The sequence below is a fragment of the Cervus elaphus genome, chromosome 23, assembly GCF_910594005.1.
Source record: "Cervus elaphus chromosome 23, mCerEla1.1, whole genome shotgun sequence".
NCBI lineage: Eukaryota > Metazoa > Chordata > Mammalia > Artiodactyla > Cervidae > Cervus > Cervus elaphus.
In genome coordinates, this window is record NC_057837.1 from 42,775,251 (window position 1) to 42,801,470 (window position 26,220).

The following is a 26,220-nucleotide window of genomic DNA, read 5'->3' on the forward strand; positions in this document are numbered from 1 at the left end:
AAGCCTGAAAGGACTGAGCTCCCAATCTGTGTGTCTTATGTGTCTCCAGGTAGAATCTCCCAGGCAAACCAAACTAACACGTCCAGAGCTAAATGACCTCTCCTTCGGCTCTGCTTCCCCTCCAGTTTTCCATCTCAGCAGATAACCTGTGCCCACGGCAAACCCTTAGCAGTCATTCCTGACCCTTCTTCTTGCCCTACCTCCACTTCCAACGCCACCAAGTCTCCAGAACATTTCAAATCTGTCCACCTCTAGTTCCCTTGCCTGCTGCCTCTCTGTCCAGGCCAACCACATATCTTGCCTAAACCAGCAGCCCTAAACTTTTTCGATTACACATTCAATCAGTAACATTTCTGAAGCATGCCCTCAATATATATGTACATATTAAATTATGCACATGTATAACTGGGTGGTTAATATCTGAATATGAACATAATTAGAAGTCCCAATATTTCCTTCCCATATCTTAATGACTGTCTCACCCACCTCCTGGGTGAACCCACCCGCTTCTGGAGATCAATGCCTTGGCCTTTGGAAGAGACTTCTTAAATGGAACCACCCCCAACCTCCACCTGCCTGCTACATAGCCAGAGAGAGCCTTTGAGTCTCCTCAAAAGGAGACTTGGTCATAGCACTGCCCCCCGTAAACAATAAGATGCAAGAGCATCTGAAACAGGTCCCAGGAACACTGTGCACCTCTGACCTTTCAGCCCTCAGTCTCCAGCACAGGCCTAGTGCTTCCCCACTGCCTCGGACCTTCCAGCTATGTCTCGGGCATGGGTTTAGTTGCTTCTCCACTTCTGAGACCTGTCCACATCCCCAGCCCTGTGTTCCCTCCAGGTTTCAGCTTCAAGGCTATTTGCTCCAAGGTCTCCTTGGCTGTTTATTCTAATTCCTCTTACAATCATTATATATTAAGAATATTACCCCTCTGTCTGACATTATTATATTAAAATATTTTCCTCTACCATTTGTCTTTTTAACTGGGAATATTTATAAGAGAACTTCTAACGTCTTTTCTGTCCTTATTGAAATGCATGCAAATTTAGAAAAGGATGCTGAAAATCTCAGCCTTCTTCCTCAGCTCCCTGAGAAGCGGTGAGCTCAAGGGCAGCCTCCCCACTCTGACCACCCTCTGCTTACCACCTAGTCCCTGGTCGCTAGTCCCTGGCTTGCTGTTTGCAACTGTGGACAATCTGTGTTCCCAGGACCTACTCATGACCGTGCACTCTGCTGTCCCTACAGGGAAACTGAGGCAGACTGATCCCAAACAGAACTACATTAAATCTATTTGGGAAAGAAACACCATCTTTGGACTTCCCTGGTGATCCAGTGGTCACAAATCTGCCTGGCAATGCAGGGGACATGGGTTGGATCCCTGGTCCAGGAAGATTCCACATGCTGCAAAGCAACTAAGCTCCTGCACCACAACTACGGAGCCCATGCACCTAGAGCCCAGGCTCTGCAACGGGAGAAGCCATGGCAGTGAGAGGCCTGCGGACTGCAAAAGACCAGCCCTTGCTCGCCGCTAGAGAAAGCTGGATCTGGGGTTCAGTTCAGTTCAGTTCAGTTCAGTCGCTCAGTCGTGTCTGACTCTTTGCGACCCCATGAATCGCAGCACACCAGGAACTCATCACAAACTCCTGGAGTTTAATCAAACTCATGCTCAGTGGCTAACACATCACCAGAAGTTTGTACTCGCCCTTTCTTAGGGCAGAGCTATTTTCCTCTTACAGATTTTGTATATATCTTTCCAGGGCATTATTCCTTATAGGTATTTTTGGTTACTGGTGTTTTTGGTCTTCTCTTCCACTACATCTCACAACCAATTTTTGTTGCTTTTATCAATTAAAGCTATGGTCCCAGCACCTTAACCTTCTGCCTCCCACACAGGGGACCATGCACCCACACACCGGGGGTGGCATGCAATGATGGGGGGAGAATCTGTTCATGGCAGGGGAGACGGGAGTAGAGAATTTACCACTCATGCTTCAATATTTTTAAAATTTTTAAATATGTTTCTTGTATATAATAAAAGATTTCAAAAATGAAGGGACTGTATAAGCATGAACAGGCTACATCTCACGGCAGTAACGACCACCCCCAAATCCAGCAGCATGAACAACAGCTCACACTTCTCGCTCTGGCTGCACATACAGCACAGGTCAGCAGGGGCTTCGCTAGTCCTCGTTGCTCAGGAAGCACCATCGCTTCATGACATCATCAACTCCACAGACGGTGTTAGGAAGGATGGCACGGAGAACCAAGAACTGGCTGTGAAACACTTCTACCTAGAATCACATGTCACTTTCTACAGACCACAGGACCACATCTCTGCTTCAAATGGGCAAGGCCTGGAACTGGAAATTCAGGGAGTGGCAGGGACGTGCCCACAGGGTGGAAGAGCTACGACTGCGAGCACAGCAGTCACAAGCAGATAAAGTGAGCTACTTCACAATTTCACATTGGAAAAACTTGCTCGTTAAAGGAGCCCTGAGTAAATTTTTTAACAAAGGGCTATTTTTAGATGCAAGTGAACCTGCCTTCTCGCTTTTGTTTTCTTATCTGAGAAGCCTTGCGCTTCTGGGCTCTTTACTCTATTAGAAGAGTGCACACAGGCATTGCAAAAACCCCTACTTAACCTCATTACAGATGCCCGGGACATGTGCTACCTCCAACAGCCAAAGTGCCCAGTATTGATGACGTGGGAGTCCCAGATAACACTGGCTCATCAGAAAGCCACAGGGGCCAATGAGGCTGGCTCCGGGGACATTGCCCCCAGACTCCTGGCTTCCTCTAGCACCTGCCACAGATGTGCAGGCCATGCCAGCCACTCCACAACTTCCACAAGGAGGGGGTGCCAAACCGACCAGGAGGTCCCAAAGGGTGACAACCACCAGAGAGAAGGCTCTGCACCAGGTCTGTGAGCTTAAAAGCCCACTCCTCAGCACCTCACTGTGTCACTAATGTGGTCAGAAAAGGAAAGGAACATCCTGGCTAACTCATTAGTTTCCCTCAACTGACATCTGCCCAATATTTTCAACCCATGCCATTTCCTTGCTCTAACAGTCAGGCTGTGTTGCAGCCCTAATAGAGGCAGGAGCACTCGGGCTCTGCCTCCAGTGCCTGTGTCACCCTGGACAAGCTACAATGCCTAACTATCTGTACCTTGATTTCCTCATCTGTGAAATGGGATTACAGTACCTTTCGAGATAGCTGTAAGCATTTAAGTCAATACAGGGGATTCCCTGGCAGTCCAGTGGTTATGACTGAGTTCAAGCCTTAGTTGGGGAACTAAGATTCTGCAAACCACATGGTGCAATAAATAAATAAATAAATTATTATAACCCCCCTTTCATTCAAGAAGCAGTATTTGTCCAACACTAGAACTGTCAATAAGGGACAGTACAAGTCTCTAAACAAGGCAGTACCCACCCTACCAACTATTAATAGAAACTACCTGCTCTCCAGGGCTAGTTTCATAGCAAAAAAGTATCTGAGAAAGTTCTGAAACTTTGCAATACAAAGCAAAAAAATAAGGACTTAACAGTACAGGTGGGACTTCCCTGATGGTCCTGTGGTTAAGAAACTAACTGCCTTCTAACACTGAGGGATGCAGGTTCAATCACTGGTCAGGGAATTAAGATCCCACCTGCCACAGGGCAACTAACCCGTTGCACCACAATGACATGGCCCGCGTGCTGCAATGAAGACCCAGAGCAGCCAAAAATAAACAAAAACACAACCAACAATACAGGTAATTCAATTATCTCCCCCAAAAGCATAAAAACTAGGGAAACAAATTAACATGTAAAATAGGTGTCTCTTGTGAACGTCTTTTAAACACAAAAAGTAGATGGAGTGAGTGGACATGAAAAAAGCACTATACCCCTCACTCTATAATGATATATAATGCTGCTATGACCTTGCTGAAATCTTAGTACAACTCCGTGAAGCTGGTAAAACAGGTAACACTCCTCTTTTAGAGATATGGAAACCAGGCTCACAGTATGAATTCATTTACTCAAGGTAAGGCCTCATCTGAGAATGAGTTCTTGTCCTGGGACTCTCAGTCTGCTCCCTTCTTTCCATTCCACCAAATTTTCATTTGAAATGAATTAAATTGCATTGTCAGAAATAAAAAAAAAATTGAGAACGAAACTTGATCCTCAGCTTCCCTAGGTTTCTCCCTGCCAGGTTCCTCTGTCCATGGGATTCTCTAGGCAAGAATACTGGGGTTGTCATGCCCTCCTCTCAAAGAGGTCTAAACCAAGACAAATTACAATTAAAATAGCAAAATTAAAGATAAAGAATCTTAAAAGTAGCAAGAAAAAAAAGCAATTAGTTATGTGCAAGAAAACTCCGTAAGCTGACTTTTCAGCAGAAATTTCACAGATCAGAATGAAGTGACATGATATACTCAGTGATGAAAGGGACAAAAAATCTATACCTGTAACCAAAAATATTTTACTTTACATATAAGCAATAGCTAAAAGAATTCCACACCATGACACTGGCATTGCAAGAAATGTTCAAGCGACTTCTCTAAGCAGGATTTTAAAAAATGGGAAAACAAAAAAAAACCCTCACAACTACAAATATGAAAATTATGAAAGGAAAAATCTCATTGGTAAAGGCAAACGCACAGTAAAAGTAGTGCATCAACCACTTATAAAGCTAGTAGGAAGAGTAAAAGACAAAAGCAGCAAAATCATCTATATCCACAATAAGCAGTTAAGACATATACAAAACAAAAAGTCATAAAATATGCTATCAAAAACACTGAATAATGTGGGGGAATAACACACGGTTTTTAGAGCGCATTTCAACTTAAAAGATCATCAACTTAAAATAATAACACGTTATTACTAATATATATTACATATATTTATGTGTGTGTGTGTAATTGCTATATATGAGCATCATGAAAAGTGAAAGTGAAAGTTGCTCAGTCATATCTGACTCTTTGCAACCCCATGGACTATACAGTCTATGGAATTCTCCAGGTCAGAATACTTAAATGGGTAGCCCTTCCCTTCTCCAGTGGATCTTCCCAAGCCAGGGATCGAACCCAGGTCTCCTGCATTGCAGGTGGATTCTTCATCAGCTGAGCCACAAGGGAAGTCCAAGAATAATACTGGAATGGGGAGCCTATCCCTTCTCCAACTGATCTTCCAGACCCAGGAATCGAACCAGGGTCTCCTGCATTGCAGGCAGATTCTTCACTAACTAAGCTATCAGGGAAGCCCATGAATATCTTGGTTATGAATATCATGGTAACCATAAATCAAAAGAAAACCCTACAACACACACACACACATGTACTCACCCAAAGAGAAAGCAACCCAAATATATCATCAAATCAGATGGGGGGAAAGAGCAAAAGAAGGAACAAATAAGAACTATAAAAACAATCAGACAAGAATTAACAAAATGGCAATAAGTATATACCTATCAACAATTACTTTAAAAGTAAATTGATTAAATACTGTACTCAAAAAGACACAGAACAGCTAAACAGGTAAGTAAAAACACAACCTATCTATATGCTGACTACAAGAGACTCATTTCAGATCTGAAAACAAAGAAACTGAAAGTGAGGTAATGGAAAATGGTATTCTATGCAAATGGAAACAAAGAGAGCTGGGGCAGCAATATGTGTACCAGACAAAACAGATTTTCAAGTAGACTATAACAAGAGACAAAGAAGGACATTATATAATGACCAAGGAATCAATCCAATAAGATATAACAATTGTAAACAAATACACATCCAACATAGCAGCAACTAAATACATAAAGCAAATATTATCACATTTCTGACTGGAGGATTTTTGCAGAAACTATTGCCGGTAGCCGGCGATTTGTTATGTAAATGAATACTGAAATGTCTCTGGTCAATAATGTTCATGTAACAAAAGATATATTAATACATCTTTGGTCAATAATGTGTTAACAAACATAAAGGGAAAAACTAACAACAACACAATAATAAGAAGGGTCTTTAACGCCCCACTTACATCAATGGACACATCATTCAGTGAAAAAATCAATAAAGAAACATTGGCCTTAAATGACCCATTAGACCAGATGAACTTAACAGATATATCAAGTCTCAACAAAGTTAAGATGGAAAGCATACCAAGGATCTTTTCCAACCACAGTGGTATAGAGTAGAAATGGACTACAGGCAAAAAAAGCAAAAAACACAAACACACATGGAGACTAAACAATATTCCTTCTAAACAAATGCTGGGTCACTGAAGAAATCAAAGAGGAAACTTAAAAATACCTGAAGACAAATGAAAATGGAAATACAATGATCCAAAACCAAAATCTATGGGACAAGAACAAATCTAAGAGGGAAGTTTATAGCAACACAAGCCTACCTCAGGAAACAAGAAAGATCTAACTATCTAACCTTAAATCTAAAGGAACAAGAAATAGAAGAACAAACAAAACTCAAAGTTAGTAGAAGGAAAGAAACAATAAAGATTTGAGCAGAAATAAATGGAGGCTAAAAAAACCAACAGAAAAGATCAATGAAACTAAGAACTAGTTCTTTGAAAAGATAAAACTGGCAAACTCTTACCCAGATTCCTTAAGAAAAAAGAGCAGATCCAAACCAATAAAACCAGAAATGAAAGAGAAGGTATCAATGACACCACAGAAACACAAAGGATCATAATTGCTTACTACAATTATACACCAATAAAATGGACAACCCAGAGTAAATGGATAAATCCCTAGAAACATTCAATCTCCTAAGACTGAAACAGGAAAAAACAGAAGATACAAACAGAAGGATTATCAATCATGAAACTCAATCAGCAGTGAAAAAGAAACTCCCAGCAAACAAAAGTCCAGGATCAAATGAATTTGCAGATGAAATCTACCAAAAATTTAAAGAATATCTATCTTTCTCCAACTACAGCAAAAAAGGAAGAGGAAAGTGTGCTTCCAAACTCACTGTACAAGGCCAGCATCATCTTGGTACTGAAATCAGATGAGAACACCACAAAACAAGGAAAATATAGGCCAACATCCCTGATGAACACTGATGTAAAAATCCTCAACAAAATGTTAGCAAAATGAATTTAAAATATTAAATTACATTCAATTACATTAAAAAGATCATATACCATGATCAAGTGAGATTTATCCCAGGGTTTCAAGGATGTTTCAATATCCAGAAACCAATGTGATACACCATACAATAAATGGAAAAATAAAAATCATATGATCATCTTAACAGATGCAGAAAAAGCTTTTGACAAAATCCAACGTCCATGTATGATAAAAACTTTCAACCAATTGGGTACAGGGAAACACACCTCAACATAACAAAGATGTGATACACACACAGACACAATAGGATATGACACGGCCATTAAAAAAAAATGAAATCTTGTCATTTGTGACAACTTGGATGGACCTGAAGGTTTTATGCTAAGTCAGTCAGACAGAGAAAGACAAATACCATATGATTTGTCTTGTACATGGAATATAAAAAAAAAGAACAAACATAATAAAACAGAAACAGATCGACAGAGAACAAATTGGTAGCTACCAGAGGCGGGGAAGGTAGGGGGATAAATGAAATATGTGAAGGGGGGTGAAGAAGTACTTCCAGTTATAAAGTAAGCCATAGGGATGAAAAATACAGCACAGGAAATAGAGTCAATAATTCATAACTTTGTAGAGTGACAGATGGTAGCAACTTAGCATGGTGATCCTTCTGTAATGTATAAAACTATCGATTCATCACTATGTTGTACACCTAAAACTAATGTAGTAAGTCAATTATACTTCATTTACAAGGAAAGAAGGAAGAAAAGGGAGAGGGGAGGGAGAGGGAAGGAGATGAAAGGAAAAGAAAAAAGAGAATAAATTCTACTTGGTGGTTTTCTGGGTTTTTGTTGTTGTTTCTTCAGCGTTTTAAAGATGCTGCCCCACAGCCTTCTTTCTCACCTGACAAGAAACCTGCTGTCACCTGCATATGTGCTCTTCTGTGTATGGTCACCTGATGCGAAGAGCCAACTCAGTTGAAAAGACCCTGATATTGGGAAAGATTGAAGGCAAAAGAAGAATAAGCAGCAGAAGATGATATAGTTAGATAGCATCACCAATTCAACGGACATGAATCTGAGCAAATTCCAGGAGATAGTGAAGGACAGGGAAGCCTGGCGTGCTATGGTCCATGGAGTTGCCAAGAGTTGTACACAACTTAGTGACTGAACAACAACAATCCCGTAGCTCACAATATGACTGTATTTGGAAACAGAGTCTTTAAAGAGGTTAAAATTTTATCTGGTGTCCTTATAAGAAGAAACCTGGACAGACATGAAAAAGGAAACATGACCTAAGAGGAGTGAGGCCCTAGAAGAAACTAACGCTGCCAATACACTGATCTCAGACTTCTAGCGTATATGTATAAAGTACATTAAAAATTTACTGTTTTAGCGACTCAGTCTGTAATACTTTGCTATGGCTGCACAAGTAAACGATTATATCTGGTAATCCTTGATTTTGAGCATTACTTTGCTAGCGTGTGAGATGAGTGCAACTGTATGTTAGTTTGAGCATTCTTTGGCATTGCCTTTCTTTGGGATTGGAGTGAAAACTGACCTTTTCCAGTCCTGTGGCCACTGCTGAGTTTTCCAAATTTGCTGGCATATTGCATGCAGCACTTTCACAGCATCATCTTTTAGGATGTGAAATAGGTCAACTGGAATTCTAACACCTCCACTAGCTTTGTTTGTAGTGATGCTTCCTAAGGCCCACTTGACTTCACATTCCAGGATGTCTGGCTCTAGGTGAGTGATCACACCATTGTGATTATCTGGGTTGTGAAGATCTTTTTTATACAGTTCTGTGTATTCTTGCCACCTCTTCTGAATATCTTCTGCTTCTGTTAGGTCCATACCATTTCTGTCCTTTATTGAGCCCATCTTTGCATGAAATGTTCCCTTGGTATCTCTAATTATCTTGAAGAGATCTCTAGTCTTTCCCATTCTATTATTTTCCTCTATTTCTTTGCACTGATCACTGAAGAAGGCTTTCTTCTCTCTCCTGGCGATTCTTTGGAACTCTGCATTCAAATGGGTATATCTTTCCTTTTCTCCTTTGCTGTTCACTTCTCTTCACAGCTATTTGTAAGGCCTCCTCAGACAGCCATTTTGCTTTCTTGCATTTCTTTTTCTTGGGGATGGGCTTGATCCCTGTCTCCTGTACAATGTCACAAACCTCTGTCCATAGTTCATCAGGCACTCTGTCTATCAGATCTAGTCCCTTAAATCTATTTGTCACTTTCACTGTATAACCATAAGGGATTTGATTTAGGTCATACCTGAATGGTCTAGTGGTTTTCCACACTTTCTTCAATTTAAGTCCGAATTTGGCAATAAGGACTTCATGATCTGAGCCACAGTCAGCTCCTGGTCTTGTTTTTGCTGACTGTATAGGGCCTCTCCATCTTTAGCTGCAAAGAATATAATCAATCTGATTTCAGCATTGGCCATCTGGTGATGTCCATGTGTAGAGTCTTCTCTTGTGTTGTTGGAAGACAGTGTTTGCTATGACCAGTGTGTTCTCTTGGCAAAACCCTATTAGCCTTTGCCGTGCTTCATTCTGTACTCCGAGGCCAAATTTGCCTGTTATTCCAAGTGTTTCTTGACTTCTTACTTTTGCATTCCAGTCCCCTATAATGAAAAGGACATCTTTTTTGGGTGTTAGTTCTAAAAGATCTTGTAGGTCTTCATAGAACCGTTCAACTTCAGCTTCTTCAGCGTTACTGGTTGGGGCATAGGCTTGGATTACCTTGATATTGAATGGTTTGCCTTGGAAATGAAGAGAGATCATTCTGTCGTTTTTGAGACTGGATCCAAGTACTGCATTTTGGACTCCTTTGTTGACTATAATAGCTACTTCACTTCTTCTAAGGGATTCCTGCCCACAGTAGTAGATATAATGGTCATCTGAGTTAAATTCACCCATTCTAGTCCATTTTAGTTCGCTGATTCCTAGAATGTCGACATTCACTCTTGCCATCTCCTGTTTGACCACTTCCAATTTGCCTTGATTCATGGACCTAACATTCCAGGTTCCTATGCAATATTGCTCTTTACAGGCTCAGACCATGCTTCTATCACCAGTCCCATCCACAAAAGGGTGTTGTTTTTGCTGGCTCTGTTCCTTCATTATTTCTGGAGTTATTTCTCCACTGATTTCCAGTAGCATATTGTGCACCTACCAACTTGGAGATGAGCACACAATTGTATTCATCTCACATGCTAGTAAAGTAATGCTTAAAATTCTCCAAGCCAGGTTACAGCATTACGTGAACTGTGAACTTCCAAATGTTCAAGCTAGTTTTAGAAAAGGCAGAGGAACCAGATATCAAATAGCCAACATCCGTTGCATCATTGAAAAAGCAAGAGAGTTCCAGAAAAACATCTATTTCTGCTTTATTGACTATGCCAAAGCCTTTGACTGTGTGGATAACAATAAACTGTGGAGAATTCTGAAAGAGATGGGAATACCAGACCACGTGACCTGCCTCTCGAGAAATCTGTATGCAGGTCAGGAAGCAACAGTTAGAACTGGACATGGAACAACAGACTGGTTCCAAATAGGAAAAGGAATATGTCAAGGCTGTATATTGTCACCCTGCTTATTTAACTTCTATGCAGAGTACATCATGAGAAACGCTGGGCTGGATGAAGCACAAGCTGGAATCAAGATTGCCAGGAGAAATATCAGTATCCTCAGATATGCAGCTGACACCACTCTTATGGCAAAAAGTGAAGAACTAAAAAGCCTCTTGATGAAAGTGAAAGAGGAGAGTGAAAAAGTTGGCTTAAAGCTCAACATTCAGAAAACTAAGATCAGGGCATCTGGTCCCATCACTTCATGGGAAATAGATGTGGAAACAGTAGAAACAGTGGCTGACTTTATTTTGGGGGACTCCAAAATCAGTGCAGATGATGACTGCAGCCATGAAATTAAAAGACGCATACTCCTTGGAAGGAAAGTTATGACCAACCCAGACAGCATTTTAAAAAGCAGAGACATTACTTTGCCAACAAAGGTCTGTCTAGTCAAGGCTATGGTTTTTCCGGTAGTCAGGTATGACTGTGAGCTGGACTATAAAGAAAGCTGAGCCCCGAAGAATTGATGCTTTTGAACTGTGGTGTTGGAGAAGACTCTTGAGAGTCCTGTGGACTGCAAGGAGGTCCAACCAGTCCATCCTAAAAGAGATCAGTCCTAAGTGTTAATTGGAAGGACTGATGTTGAAGCTGAAACTCCAATATTTTGGCCACCTGATGCGAAGAGCTGACTCATTTGAAAAGACCCTGATGATGGGAAAGATTGAGGGCAGGTGGAAAAGGGGATGACAGAGGATGAGATGGTTGGATGGCATCACTGACTCGATGGACATGATTTTGGGTAAATTTCAGGAGTTGGTGATGGACAGGGAGGCCTGGCGTGCTGTGGTCCATGGGATCGCAGAGTCAGACATAACTGAGTGACTGAACTGAACTGAATCCTTGATTAGATATATTAGACATTGTGAATTTTACTTTGTTGCATACTGGCTATTTTTATATTCCTATAAATATTACTGAACCTTGTTGCAGGATGCAGTGAAGTTACTTGGAGACGGTTTGATTCTTCCGGGGTTTGTTTTTATGATTCGTGCTGAGCGCACACATGGGCTGAGCAGCACTCTGCTGAATACAGAATACAACTCTGGATGGCTCTCCAGAGTTCTCTGTGCCACTGCCTCTCCCTGGTCCTCTGTCCTGTAAACTGTAGGCATGCAGGTGTCCCCAGGCTCTCAGCACCTCACCCACGGCTCAGGGAGTCAACCAGGCTCTCCACATCGCTTTCCCCTTCCCTGAGCTATAGTGGAGAAACTCTCACATACACAGCGGGAAGCTGGAGCTGTTGTAGGACTCACTTTGTCACCTTTCACAGACCACTGTCTCTCACTGCCAGTGGCCAGTGTTTGGAAAGCTTGTTTCATGCATTTTGTCTGGGCTTTGTTGTAGTTATTTCAGGGTAAATTTAGCCCTTGTTACTCTATCTTGGCCAGATGTGGAAGAATCAGATTTCTATTAAAAAGTGTCTATATTTAGTCTTCATCAATTCCTCCATGACTGCAACAATCAAAATTATTAAGAAAGAGTTTTTGGCTTTATTTGCTATATTAATAGGTATATCCCAAGACACATTTTCTATTATAATAAATATTCTATCATATATGAGTATATACAAATATATATATATTCCATTATATTTTCTCATATTCTCTCAGAAGGAACAAAAAAGTAAATCCAAAATTCATGTCTGAAAACTAATAGTTGGACTAAATTCTACCTAATTTATATGTGGAAACCTGAAGAACAATCTTCAAACTCTTACTGAAACACAGTATTGGGAGTAATTTCACTGAACAGAACTGAAAACTTAATACACAAGAGCAATCCATAAATTTTCCCAAAGAAGAAAACAAAAAGTCATGAGGATGTTGGCAGAGTTTAAAGCTGATTGTCCTACTGTGAAAAGGCCTTATTCTCCTGACGGTAACAAGGATGTTTTATCACTACAACATAGCTTATTTTCAAGCGCTTTATACATAATTGCATTACTTACTGTTGAAAAACAAAATTCACCTGAGCAAATCTTAAAAGATCTTACTGGCTTTATTCAACAATTCATCAACTGGGCAGCATCTCACATAGTAAATACGAAACAGCTCCAAAGAGCCATACAAAATGAAAGACTTTCCTAGGCAGAAGGGAGCAGGAACAAGAAAGCTTTACGAGACAAAATAATTGGGTTTATTCCAAGGTCACTTTCCTTTAGGAGACGACAAGGTTCTAACAGGCAGATGACCTCATCAGTGCTGACCAGGTGATTCCCAATTGACTGGTTTAAGAATTTGAGCCGAGACTGTAATAAAATTTCTGTTTGGTGATGTGGGGCTTATTTAGCATAAGCAATTCCATTCTGGGTATGCTGTCTGCTTTTTAAAACTACCTTGCTCTATTTTTCTTCACAGCACTTTACCACCTCCTTGAAATTTACTATATATTTACATCTACCTTTTTTTTGCTATCTTTCTCCCTCAAAAGGGGAATGTGAGTTACACAAGGACTGGGAACTGTCTGACTGTAACATTCTATTCACAGCCTCCAGCACACAGTAAGTCTTCAACAAATACTCAATGGATGAAAAAAAGAAAAATCATGCTAGCAATCTTCTGTAGAGCTGCCACACTGCTAACAGGAATTATCCACAGGACAATTTTACTTTCTCAATTATATTCTGTTTTAAATCTGTATTAGGAAATCCTTTTCATTTCTGCAATCAGAAGAAAAAAAAAAAATGAGAGGGGAACAGAGAGAAACAGACAAGATCCCTCTGGGGCTGCCTTTCACCATGGCGACTGCCATCTCTCACAGTGGCCTCACACCAGAATCCCTCCTCAGTCCCTGCAGAACCTCCCTGGTGCTTCCTCAGGAAGCCCTGGGCTGTACCAGCAGGTTCCCAGCTGGCCGACACCGTCCCTTCCTTCTGGAGCCCAAAGCCAGCATCCAGTGTCCTAGGATGGCAGTCTTACTTTCCTTCCTGTAGGTTCTGCCATGACGTGCCTTGTCAAAGTGTGCTCTGTCCCTAAACTGTGAACATTTATTTTATCTACAGATAGCTTGATATGCCAGGGATGCATCGAAAAATTAGTTACATCCTGTCAGAGAAGTGGAAGCCTAAAAGATGAGATATTCTGAAGATAAACCAGTACAAAAAAATGTCAAGAGTAACAAAGGACAAATGTGAGATCAGACTATCTGTCTCCAGCCATCCTTGTATTGTCTCTACCACAGACATCATGAAAATGTCACACATAAAAACTGACAGACAACAAACTCCCTGAGGATTGGCACTGCCTTCTTTCATCTTTCCCAGTGCCTAACATGATTTCAAACAAACAGAAGCAAGTTAACTGTTGGTTGAATAAAATAAACCTATGAGCATGCAACACTGACAACGCCACTTTCAGGTAGGAACAAAATGATGTTCCAGGCCCAAGAATCGCACAAGTCAAGCATGAAACAGTAAAGAGTCTATGCTATACACATTATTAGGAGAGAGAAACAGCTGAAAGTTAAAAGCCATACATGTATTTTAGGACCCTGAACTACAGCATCCAAATGACCTGCTTCCACTCTGAACATTTTTCCCTTCCCATTACAAAGAATTCAGTCAATTCATCTAAATCTTGCATGGAGATCCAAGTTTGCTAAGACCTGAAAAGAATTTCAACTTTCTTTTCTTTACCCTAAAGCTCAAACCAGTCAATCCTAAAGGAAATCAACCCTGAATATTCATTGGAAGGACTGATGCTGAAGCTCCAACACTTTGGCCATCTGATGCGAAGAGCTGACTCACCGGAAAAGACCCTGATGCTGGGAAAGACTGAAGGCAGGAGGAGAAGGGGGAGACAGAGGATGAGATGGTTGGATGGCAAAACCAACTCAATCAACATGAGTCTGAGCAAGCTCCAGGAGATGGTGAAGGACAGGGAAGCCCAGCATGCTGCAGTCCATCGGGTAGCAAAGAGTCAGACACCACTGAGCGACTGAACAACAACAAAGCTCAGGACAACTTTCAAGTTTCAAGAACAAACCCTAAATTCCAGCATTCCTGAGCTGTGCTTGTATTTCTTCATTGACACTCCTTCTCTGTCTTCATCTCTGCAAAATGCCACTCCTCACACTGACACTCATCTGCCCCCTCCTCTTTTTACCTTCTCAGGGCATTTCCTGGTAAACCAGGGCATACCTGGAAAACAGAATACACATAAAACAAAGCCCACAGGTGCCATCTCAAGACAAATTCTGCTAGAAACCTCTATTTGTGTATTAGCAAAACCTGAGGGGCAAGAATTCTGCTTATGAACCATATGATCATTGATGTTGCCCTCTGTTCATGTTGATCTTTTCTCCACCTCAAATCCAGCTTAACACCCTCCTCACTGGCCTGTGTGCGGAGTCCTCAGGTGGGGGGTGCAAGGGGAGCTGCCCTCAGACCTCCCAGGACCAGGTCGCACTCAGCTATACAGAACACACCACAAGTCACAGCTGCAACGACTTCCCATGAAAACCATTTCCATCATCCATTGTTGCAACACCACAAGTTGGAGAAGTGAGTCTCTGCCAAGGAGATTGACTGTCTTGATAATGAGACTTTAGCAAATGGTAGGAAACATCCGATTAAGCCAAAGAGAGAGAGCTAAGACTGGGTCCAGGTGGAAAGCTGAAAAAGAAATACCTGTGGTAGCTCCTCTCCCCTGGGTGGAGGGCTTCGCTCTTATTTCAGAGAAAACAGAAGCACCCAGAGAACTTCCACTGCTGTCCCACACAACTAACCACCTCCCTGCAACTTCACAGCACCCTTGGGGATCCCTAACCTGTCTCTGAATCCCAGAGACATCATGCCACCAGCAGCTCTTTCATACTGGAGCCTCACCCTGCTTCTATAAGGGAGATTTTTATCCCCACATCACGAGGAAGAAATAAGCTCTGAAAGTTAAGCAATTCTCCCCAAGACACAAACCTGAGAACACTCACTTGAGACTATACAAACTTTCCTCCAAAATATCAAATGATACTAAGATGGGCACCAAGCCTAAATAACAGGTCTTTCTACTAACCGGACATCTTGGGTGGGTTTCTGGGCATCACACTTCCTTGTGTCAGCAGCCTGACACTCCAGACACTGGCCCTCAGTTCAGGAAGAAACAAAACACCTGTCCACCCTCCATGTGGACACTCAAGTTCTATGGCATCACGTTAAGCATTTGACTTAATCTGTCAGTTTCCAAGATTGTATTACAGTTAAATTTTCCCTATAAACTGCATTTTGGAAGGAAAAGTGCTCTTGTGGGAGGAGCAGGAGGAAGACCTTGAGTCTGGAAAGGTTTGTCCCATCTCCACTGCTATCAGCAGAACCCTGAGGCAATGACCCATCTAAGCCTCTCTCCAAGACTACCTCTATGATCAGTGTCTTCTGGAGCTCTTAATCTACCTAAAAAGTAACTCCTGCATTTGGGCAGTCCATGCCCAACATTACTGTAGAAGACAGGCACTCCCTTGAGAAGGGAGAGTACCCACTGGCTGAAAGGAACTGGGAAGTAAGCAGAGATACAGGACTCAAGTTCCAGGGTCCTGAGTTCCAGGGCTGCAATGTGTCCCTGCTAAGATAAACCACAACTGGGAAGAGAGGGACTCAGCTGGGAGCCCCACTTGAAGCACCATAACATAGCCTCCCTGGCTGCTTGTCATGGTCCAGGAACCAACTCTACTCTGGGGAGGGGGAGGAGAAGAAGGTGGAGAAAAGTAGACTTTAAGTACAAAAGCTAGCTCTGAGAGCACTCTCTTCTCTCCATATGTAAAGAAAGAGATACCAGGCACAGAGCCTTGTCTGGTGAGCTCCCTATTCTCCCTCAGGAAGGTGAACCACCCGGCTTTCTGGGTTATGGTAAAGCCTTCTGCAACCCTGCATGAAGTTCCTTCTTTTGGGTCAAGGAGGAAACAAGGGTGAAGCCTGCATTCTTCTGTATTTACACACAAAGGTCATCAGATATGAAACCTCCCAGGCAGTCCACTGATCTTGATTATCTGGCAGATTTGGACAGTCTAGTTCATTTAAACACAGACCTATACATCTCACTGGGCTTCCCAGATGGCACTAGTGGTAAAGAACCCACCTGCCAATCCAGGAGACACAAGACCCACAGGTTTGATTCCTGGGTCGGGAAGATTCCCCTGGAGGAGGAAACGGCAACCCACTCCAGCACTCTTATCTGGAGAACCCATGGACAAAGGAGCCTGGCGGGCTACAGACCATGGGATCACAAAGAGTCAGAAACAACTGAGCATTCGTCTTGAGTCTTGATGCCTTTACTGAATAGTGCCAAGAACTCCAGGATTACAGAAGAGAAGATCAAAGGCCCACAGAATCCCTCATTTGCCTCCTCATACCAGACATGTGCAAAGCAAAAGCAATATCCAGTCCCTCCTTTCATAGAGTGCAGGGCTAACCTATAAGCCAGATGCCTTCCAAAATGACCCTTTAGTCCAACTTAGTCCAAAACAAACCCAAAGGGAGCTACACTCAATATTCTGTAATAACCTAAAAGGGAAAAGAATCTGAAAAAGAATATATATATATACATATATAAAATTAACATATTGCAAACCAACTATACATCAATTGAAAAAAAACACACCTGGCTTTACCTCCAAGGTGGTTGTCTTTATCTATATTAGTCTAAAAAGTTTATCTAAAAAGTTAAGAGGTCACGGACACACACTCAGCTACTCTTCAGGAAAGACTGGAAGATCTGGATGCCCTGGAGCCACATTCCTGCTGGGCAGTCACAGGAAAGAAAGCAGCTCTTGCTGCCCTCTTCAGAGAGAGAATGTTCTCTCCACTTCTCCACAGCCTCAGCGCCATCCTGGGGTCCCAGAAAAATGCACACAAAATATTTTTTTTTATTCAGGAGAAAATCCAAAATTTTTCTGTGTGTGCGTACATGTGCTACAGCAAGAAAAAAGAGGGGAAGGCATGTAAATACCTGAAATAGGAAACAAGACTAGGGAAGAGCCCCAAGTATAGAGGAAAAGCTAGACGTAACAGATGATTTTCTATAGACATATAAATCACCAAAACTGAATCCAGAAAGAGACTGCAAATCTAAGAAACTATAACAGCTATAAAAATGCTACATTCTAAAAAAGCACCATGTTCAGAAAGTTTTACAGGTGAATTCTACCAAAATTTAAAGAAAGAGATCATTTCAAAAGTACAATATTTAAACTGGCTAATGAAGAGAAAGAGAAAACTTCTAATAAAGCTATAAAAAACACTAAAATCACTTGGTAAAGATGGCATTAAAAAAGAAAATTACAAACTAGTCATACAACTAACGGTGTAAAACTCCCTAGTAAAATATTAATAAACATAATCTGTCTACATAATAAGAGTTATTATTGATGATTCAATAATATAAAATGATGACTCAATGATATGAAATCTATTACTACGACTCAGCATATTAACAGGTCAAGAGACAAAATTCATATGATCATTTGACAGATGCTAAAACAGCATTTAATATAATTCAACAACCATTTTTGATCTTAAAAAAAAAGACAAAACAGCAGCAACACACCCCTTAGTAAAATAACTAACTTGGCATAAACACTAATAGAATTCTCCTTAAAGTCAGGAACAAGATAAGGATACTCAGTATCACCCCTATTATTCAACCTTGTTCTGGAAAAACAATGTAATCAAAAAAGAGAAACAAAAGACATAAAAAGTAGAAAACAGAATTATTATTAATATTTGCAGCTGATAGGATAGCATACCTGGAAAATTCAGGAACTGCAAAAACCACTTGAAACTAAGATTACGTAAATTGCTAGATACAGAATAAATACAACTAGTAACAGTGTATAAGAAAATAACAACAAGAGATTAACTAGAAGTACACTTAAGAAATGTACAGGATTTTAAAATTGACTTAAAAAGACACTTCTAAGACAGGGAAATGTATATGTAGACTCATGCTCAGTCGCTCAGTCATGTCTGACTCTTTGCAACCTCATGGACTGTAGCTTGCCAGGCTCCTTTTGTCCATGGAATTTTCTAGGTAGGAATACTGGAGTGGGTTGCCATTTCCTACTCCAGGGGATCTTCCCCACCCACGTCTCTTTGTTTCCTTCATTGGCAGGCAGATTCTTTACCGCTGTACCACCTGGGAAGCCCAGACAGGATACTAAATAATATTAAATTAATTACAAATAATAAATTGCTAGTTTTTATACAATTCAGTAGTAGTATTGGGGTTATATATATTTCAAAAACCTTATTTGTTCAAGATACACTGTGAAAATATTTATGGATGAAATCAGTTGTTTTACAGTCTAGTCTCCCCACCATATCAAAAATGGAGGAGAGGAGGAAGAGATGATTCAAGACTGGCAAAACATGGAAAACTATTGAAATGAAGGGATGGGCTCATGGAGCTTCATTATACTGACTCCTCTACTTCTGTCTATTGAAAATGTGCACAATAGAAAGTTAAAAGAAATGTGCAGGGGGACCCAAACAAGGATGGTTCAAGATGTAAATAATCCCAAAGATGTATAATAAGCTTACAAAAACATACAGAAGCTGCCACCTAACCACTAAGAATGGCAAATTAAAGTTACAAATCAGATGTCGATTTTCAGCAACCAAGTAGAAAAAGATCAAAATATCTGGTAATATTCACTATTTGGGTGAGGAGACTGACACTAGTGGATGGTGTCCCAATCATACAAGCTCTTGGCAGGGCACTTCGGTCTTTCCTTTCAGTCATCAGCATACACCCCTTGGCTCAGCAATTCCACTTCTAGGAATCTATTCTGGATATTCATTAAACAAAATACTTTCTCCCACCTAAGATGTGCCTCTGAAGACAGAGGCCCCAAGAACAATGTCCCTGCTCTCACAGGGCTTCCATTCTCCTGTGGGAGACTATGCACAAAGCCAGTCAAGTGTGCAAGCAATCAAGGGGGATGAAGAAACAAGTAAACAGAAAGAGGCAGGTGGGGGCCCAAGCGCTATTTTGGATGTGCTAGTCTGGGAAAGCCTCTTTGAAGAGGTGACAGCTCAGCAGAGGCCAGGCTGAAGGAGAAAACTCAGGAGGGGAAGGTCCAGGAGAGTATTTCAGGCAATAGGGAAGGAACCATGGGGTAACACAAATTTGCCCTTCCTGCCATCTGCTTTTCTTTTTATTCTCATAACAGCCTTTTGTTTATCCAAAGGAAGTGACACCACTAGAATGTCTCTCTTTGTCCTCAACTCAAAAATAAAAATAATCAGGCTCTTTCAATACAGTAGATCTTTCAAGGGAGATTGTTTCCCCAAACATTACTGTGCATCACAATTTGTCTTCTTCAAAGGAAGAGCTTACAACCTAAGTGTTATGTCAAATCTGTTAATAAAAGTGCATTAAAGCCAACTGTGCGTTTTTAGTGCAGATAAACCTTTCCACAAAAGATTATCTTCACAAGAGATGCTGATCAGTTGCTACATAATTTTACACAAAAACAAAAATTCTGTCGATCCCTGGACTTCCAGCAGGAAGGGGAACCACTGACTGAGATGTGTATATAGTTTAACCTCGTGATCTTTAGGCAATGAAGTTAACATTTTTTAGGGGCTCTTTGGATAACTATTTTACACTGCAGAGGCCTGTGTCAATTAAGGCCATTCCAGGGGATCTCAAAAGCAGTGACTCTTGCTACAACATCTGAGAACACTACGTACTAACTTTTTCAGTCACCAAGAAAGATCAAGACTTCAAAACTGTCATGAGTGATAAGTTCCACGAACAGCCAGACAATAAACACACCAGCCTACGGGGAGAGTCCAGCCGGCGTGAAAAAACGCCCTTCTCTCAACTGTGAGATGATTTCAACGTCAACGCGTTCATCTCCCCAAAGGGAGGCCGAAAACATCTTCCGGGCCGGACAGCGCTTCCCAAGGGGTCGACTCGGGTGGACACATTCCACACACCAGAAGCCAGCGGCTCGCGATCGCCGGGCATCCACCTGCCCTCTGCATTCGAGGGCGCAGCGCCCCGCTACCTCGCACCCCGCCGAGCCCTCAGCCTCCCGGAGAAGGCGGCGCAGCCCCGCGCCTGCACACTGCGGACCCTCCACCGTCCCAAGGGGCCCCGCGGGGGCCGGTGAGCTGCCCACCCCGTGGGAGGGACGCTGGGTCCGCGCCGCGCGCGTGCTCCCCCGGCCCCGCCGGGCATCCAGGGGCCCCCCATCCTCGTCGGGAGGCGCTCTCCAGCCGGGCGCCGGGGGGGCCCCGCAGGCCCACTCGGGGAGGCACCAGGGATGGGCCGGCTCGGAGAGGCCGGCGGGGCGCGCGGGGCGGGCAGCTCCGAAGGGGCGCTGGCCCCGGCCGCCCCGGCCGCCCCTCACCTGCCCAGCGCCCGCTTCATGCCCGCGTCCGCGGCGCAGCGCGGCTCGGCCGGCCCCGGGCCCGCCAGGCACAGGTTCTGCTTCAGGCGGCAGTCGGCGTCCAGCGCCGCGGCGGCCGGGCCGGCGGAGGGCGAGCCTGAGGCGGCGCGGCGTTCATGCTCCAGGGCGACGGGCTCGGTCCGCTTCCTCATTCCGTGGCCAGCACGGCCAGTCTCGCCCGCGCCGCCCGCCGCCGCCGAGGGGAGCCACCGCCGAGGTGAGCCGCCGCAGCCGCCGCCGCGAGCCCGCCGCCCTGACGTCCCTGCCGGCCGGCGGGCCCGCCCACAGCCGGTCAGGGCTGGCCAATGAGCGTCGGGAGGCCGCCAACCCGCCCCGCCCTCCCAGGCCCGCCCCCTCCTGGCGCCCGCAGCCATCTTAGAGACGGGCAGAAGACGCCGTCGCGGGTGTCTCTGTCCGGGCGTGACGCCGCGGCGGGGCGGTGGAGTTGCGCTCCGTAGGGGTCGCGCTAGGTCCGAGCCGGGGCCGCTGGCTTAGCTGCCCGAAAGGGACCCTGCGCCCCCGTCCCAGGCTCTCTGACTTCCCTCAAGAGTAGAAACCCCCGAAAGGGTCTTTTAAGGGTTTACACAACGAAAAGAGAAAGGTGACATCACAAGTCTGTCCTAATAATGCTTTACAACTATTAAATTTTCCCACAAGGCCTTTAAAAAATATGCGATCAGGTAGGTTTGTTTTTTAATTTGAAATACACATGTATATTTTTTTTTCTTTTGGGCCAAACCTGAAAACCGAGCTGCTAAAAAACCAGTATTAGATTTTTTATAAAGCAATTAGAACTAGTCGATGAGGGAAGAATCCGTTCACAAATTCCCAGTTGTGAAACACAAAGTAACAATTCAACAGCTCCTAAAACACAAAAGAAAGCAGTTTCATCTATTAGTTTTATAACTTTGGCTATCTTTAATATGGCATTAGTTTTGTACAAATGAGCTACAACCAAGAGATTTGCTTATTTATTACAAAGTAACTTGTAATTTCAAAATTTGTGCCAGTGAAAACTACTAATAACTGATGATTTAAAATTAATTAGAAATGTCTTTAGAAATTCAGTAGCTCCTTATATTGGCTTTCTAATGACACTTCAGTTCAGTTCAGTCGCTCAGTCGTGTCCGACTCTTTGCGACCACACGAATCGCAGCACGCCAGGCCTCCCTGTCCATCACAAACTCCCGAACTTTACTCAAACTCATGCCGATTGAGTCGGTGATGCCATCTAGCCATCTCATCCTCTGTCGTCCCCTTCTCCTCCTGCCCCCAATCCCTCCCAGCGTCAGGGTCTTTTCCAATGAGTCAACTCTTTGCATGAGGTGGCCAAAGAACTGGAGTTTCAGCTTCAGCATCAGTCCTTCCAATGAGCACCCAGGACTGATCTCCTTTAGGATGGACTGGTTGGATCTCCTTGCAGTCCAAGGGACTCTCAAGAGTCTTCTCCAACACCACAGTTCAAAAGCATCAATTTTTCGGTGCTCAGCTTTATTCACAGTCCAACTCTCACATCCATACATGACCACTGGAAAAACCATAGCCTTGACCAGACGGACCTTTGTTGGCAAAGTAATGTCTCTGCTTTTTAATATGCTATCTAGGTTGGTCATAACTTTCCTTCCAAGGAGTAAGCGTCTTTTAATTTCATGGCTGCAGTCACCATCCACAGTGCTTTTGGAGCCCCCAAAAATGAAGTCTGACACTGTTTCCACTGTCTCCCTATCTATTTCCCATGAGGTGATGGGACCAGATGCCATGATCTTAGTTTTCTGAATGTTAAGCTTTAAGCCAACTTTTTCACTCTCCTCTTTCACTTTCATCAAGAGGCTTTTTAGTTCCTCTTCACTTTCTGCCATAAGGGTGGTGTCATCTGCGTATCTGAGGTTATTGATATTTCTCCTGGCAATCTTGATTCCAACTTGTGCTTCTTCCAGCCCAGCATTTCTCATGATGTACTCTGCATAGAAGTTAAATAAGCAGGGTGACAATATACAGCCTTGACATACTCCTTTTCTTATTTGGAATGTCCACTTCTAACTGTTGCTTCCTGACCTGCATACAGGTTTCTCAAGAGGCAGGTTAGGTGGTCTGGTATTCCCATCTCCTTCAGAATTTTCCACAGTTTATTGTGATCCACACAGTTGAAGCTTTGGCATAGTCAGTAAAGCAGAAATAGATGTTTTTCTGGAACTCTCTTGCTTTTTCGATGATCCAGCGGATATTGGCAATTTGATCTCTGGTTCCTTTTCTAAAACCTTTCTTGCCTTTTCTAAAACCAGCTTGAACATCTGGAAGTTCTCGGTTCACGTATTGCTAAAGCCTGGCTTGGAGAATTTTGAGCATTACCTTACTAGCATGTGAGATGAGTGCAATTGTGTGGTAGTTTGAGCATTCTTTGGCATTGCCTTTCTTAGGGATTGGAATGAAAACTGGCCTTTTCTAGTCCTGTGGCCACTGCTGAGTTTTCCAAATTTGCTGCCATATTGAGTGCAGCACTTTCACAGCATCATCTTTCAGGATGTGAAATAGCTCAACTGGAATTCCATCACATCCACCAGCTTTGTTCGTAGTGATGCTTTCTAAGGCCCACTTGACGTCACATTCCAGGATGTCTGGCTCTAGGTGCGTGATAACACCATTGTGATTATCTGGGTCAAGAAGATCTTTTTTGTACAGTTCTTCTGTGTACTTTTGCCACCTCTTCTTAATATCTTCTGCTTCTGTTAGGTCCATACCATTTCGGTCCTTTATTGAACCCATCTTTGCCTGAAATGTTCCCTTGATATCTCTAATTTTCTTGAGGAGATCTCTAGTCTTTCCCTTCTGTTGTTTTCCTCTATTTCTTTGCATTGACACTGAGGAAGGCTTTCTTCTCTCTCCTGGCTATTCTTTGGAACTCTGCATTCAAATGGGAATATCTTTCCTTTTCTCCTTTGCTTTTCGCTTCACGTCTTTTCACAGTAAGTCCTCCTCAGACAACCATTTTGCCTTTTTGCATTTCTTTTCCTTGGGGATGGTCTTGATCCCTGTCTCCTGTATAATGTCACGAACCTCCATCCATAGTTCATCAGGCTCTCTATCAGATCTAGTCCCTTAAATCTATTTCTTACTTCCACTGTATAGTCATAAGGGATTTGATTTAGGTCATACCTGAATGGTCTAGTGGTTTTCCCTACTTTCTTCAGTTTAAGTCTGAATTTGGCAATAAGGAGTTCATGATCTGAGCCACAGTCAGCTCCTGGTCTTGTTTTTGCTGACTCTATAGAGCTTCTCCATCTTTGGCTGCAAAGAATATAATCAGTCTGATTTCGGTGTTGACCATCTGGTGATGTCCATGTGTAGAGTCCTCTCTTGTGTTGTTGGAAGAGTGTGTTTGCTATGACCAGTGCATTCTCTTGGCAAAACTCTGTTAGCCTTTGCCCTGCTTCATTCCGTACTCCAAGGCCAAATTTGCCTGTTACTCCAGGTGTTTCTTGACTTCCTACTTTTGCATTCCAGTCCCCTATAATGAAAAGGACATCTTTTTTGGGTGTTAGTTCTAAAAGGTCCTGTAGGTCTTCATAGAACCGTTCAGCTTCTTCAGCATTACTGGTTGGGGCATAGGCTTGGATTACCGTGATATTGAATGGTTTGCCTTGGAAATGAAGAGAGATCATTCTGTCGTTTTTGAGATTGCATCCAAGTACTGCATTTCAGACTCTCTCGTTGACCGTGATGGCTACTCCATTTCTTCTAAGGGATTCCTGCCCACAGTAGTAGATATAATGGCCCTCTGAATTAAGTTCACCCATTCCAGTCCATTTTACTTCGCCGATTCCTAGAATGTCGACATTCACTCTTGCCATCTCCTGTTTGACCACTTCCAATTTGCCTTGATTCATGGACCTAACATTCCAGGTTCCCATGCAATATTGCTCTTTACAGCATTGGACCTTGCTTCTATCACCAGTCCCATCCACAACTGGGTGTTGTTTTTGCTTTGGCTCTGTTCCTTCATTCTTTCTGGAGTTATTTCTCCTCTGATCTCCAGTAGCATATTGGGCACCTACCGACCTGGGGAGTTCCTCTTTCAGTATCCTATCATTTTGCCTTCTCATACTGTTCATGGGGTTCTCAAAGCAAGAATACTGAAGTGGTTTGCCATTCCCTTCTCCAGTGGACCACATTCTGTCAGACCTCTCCACCATGACCCGACCGTCTTGGGTGGCCCCACACAGCATGGCTTAGTTTCACTGAGTTAGACACGACTGTGGTCCTGTGATCAGATTGGCTAGTCTTCTGTGATTATGGTTTTAGTGTGTCTGCCCTCTGATGCCCTCTCACAACACCTACCGTCTTACTTGGGTTTCTCTTACCTCAGACATGGGGTATTTCTTCACAGCTGCTCTAGCAAAGCGCAGCCGCTGCTCCTTACCTTGGATGAGGGGTATCTTCTCACGGCCGCCTCTCCTGACCTTGAACGTGGAGTAGCTCCTCTCAGCCCTCCTGCGCCCCGTAGCAGCCGCTCCGTGGAGGTGGAGTTGCTCCTCTCAGCCGCCGCCCCTGCGCTCGGGCGTGTGGTAGCTCCTCTCCACCAGCCGCCGCCCCTGACCTCAGAGGTGGGGTAGCTCCTCTCAGCCACCGCCCCGACCTCAACAGTTAGAAACTGCAAATGAATTTCACTGACCGTATTACTAAAATATCACAACCAGCATTCATATTTGTCCAAACATACTTTTGGTGAATTCTTTAAAATAATGTAGAAGCATATACTGATAGATTGGGAGTCCAGAAACTAAAGTGTAAAACAATTTTTACTCCATCACTCACTAAATTCTTTTTAATCAATAGACAGACAAAAAAGCTAGGAAGGGAGGAATAGAAAAATAGAGTAAGGGTTACTGAATCTTTCTTGATAGTATCAAGCCTAGCCCATCCAATCCTCAACTCTTGGTTCACACTCCAAGTAATCTTTTCCAGGCTCTGATGTTATCCAGTGTCACCCCACAATAGTGACACCTACACTAGTATTTCTAGTCCACACCTCTTCCTTGAACCCCATGCTCCTTGTCTCACTCGTCCACTCTGATATCCTATAGGCACTTAAAATTATGTTCAAAGCTGAGCTCTCAGCTCTTCTCCCACC

The 26,220-nt window shown here is 43.1% G+C and overlaps 1 protein-coding gene across 1 annotated transcript in view; it reads right to left on the minus strand.

Annotated features, from left to right (window-relative positions):
- Positions 1 to 21,361, minus strand: part of ABHD12 (abhydrolase domain containing 12, lysophospholipase) — a 57,095-nt gene extending 35,734 nt beyond the window's left edge. The window contains exon 1 of the mRNA XM_043882726.1: positions 21,054 to 21,361. Coding sequence (XP_043738661.1) covers positions 21,054 to 21,244 — 191 coding nt within the window. The 5' untranslated portion in view covers positions 21,245 to 21,361. The remainder of the gene's footprint in view (positions 1 to 21,053) is intronic.
- Between the last annotated feature and the right edge of the window lie 4,859 nt (positions 21,362 to 26,220).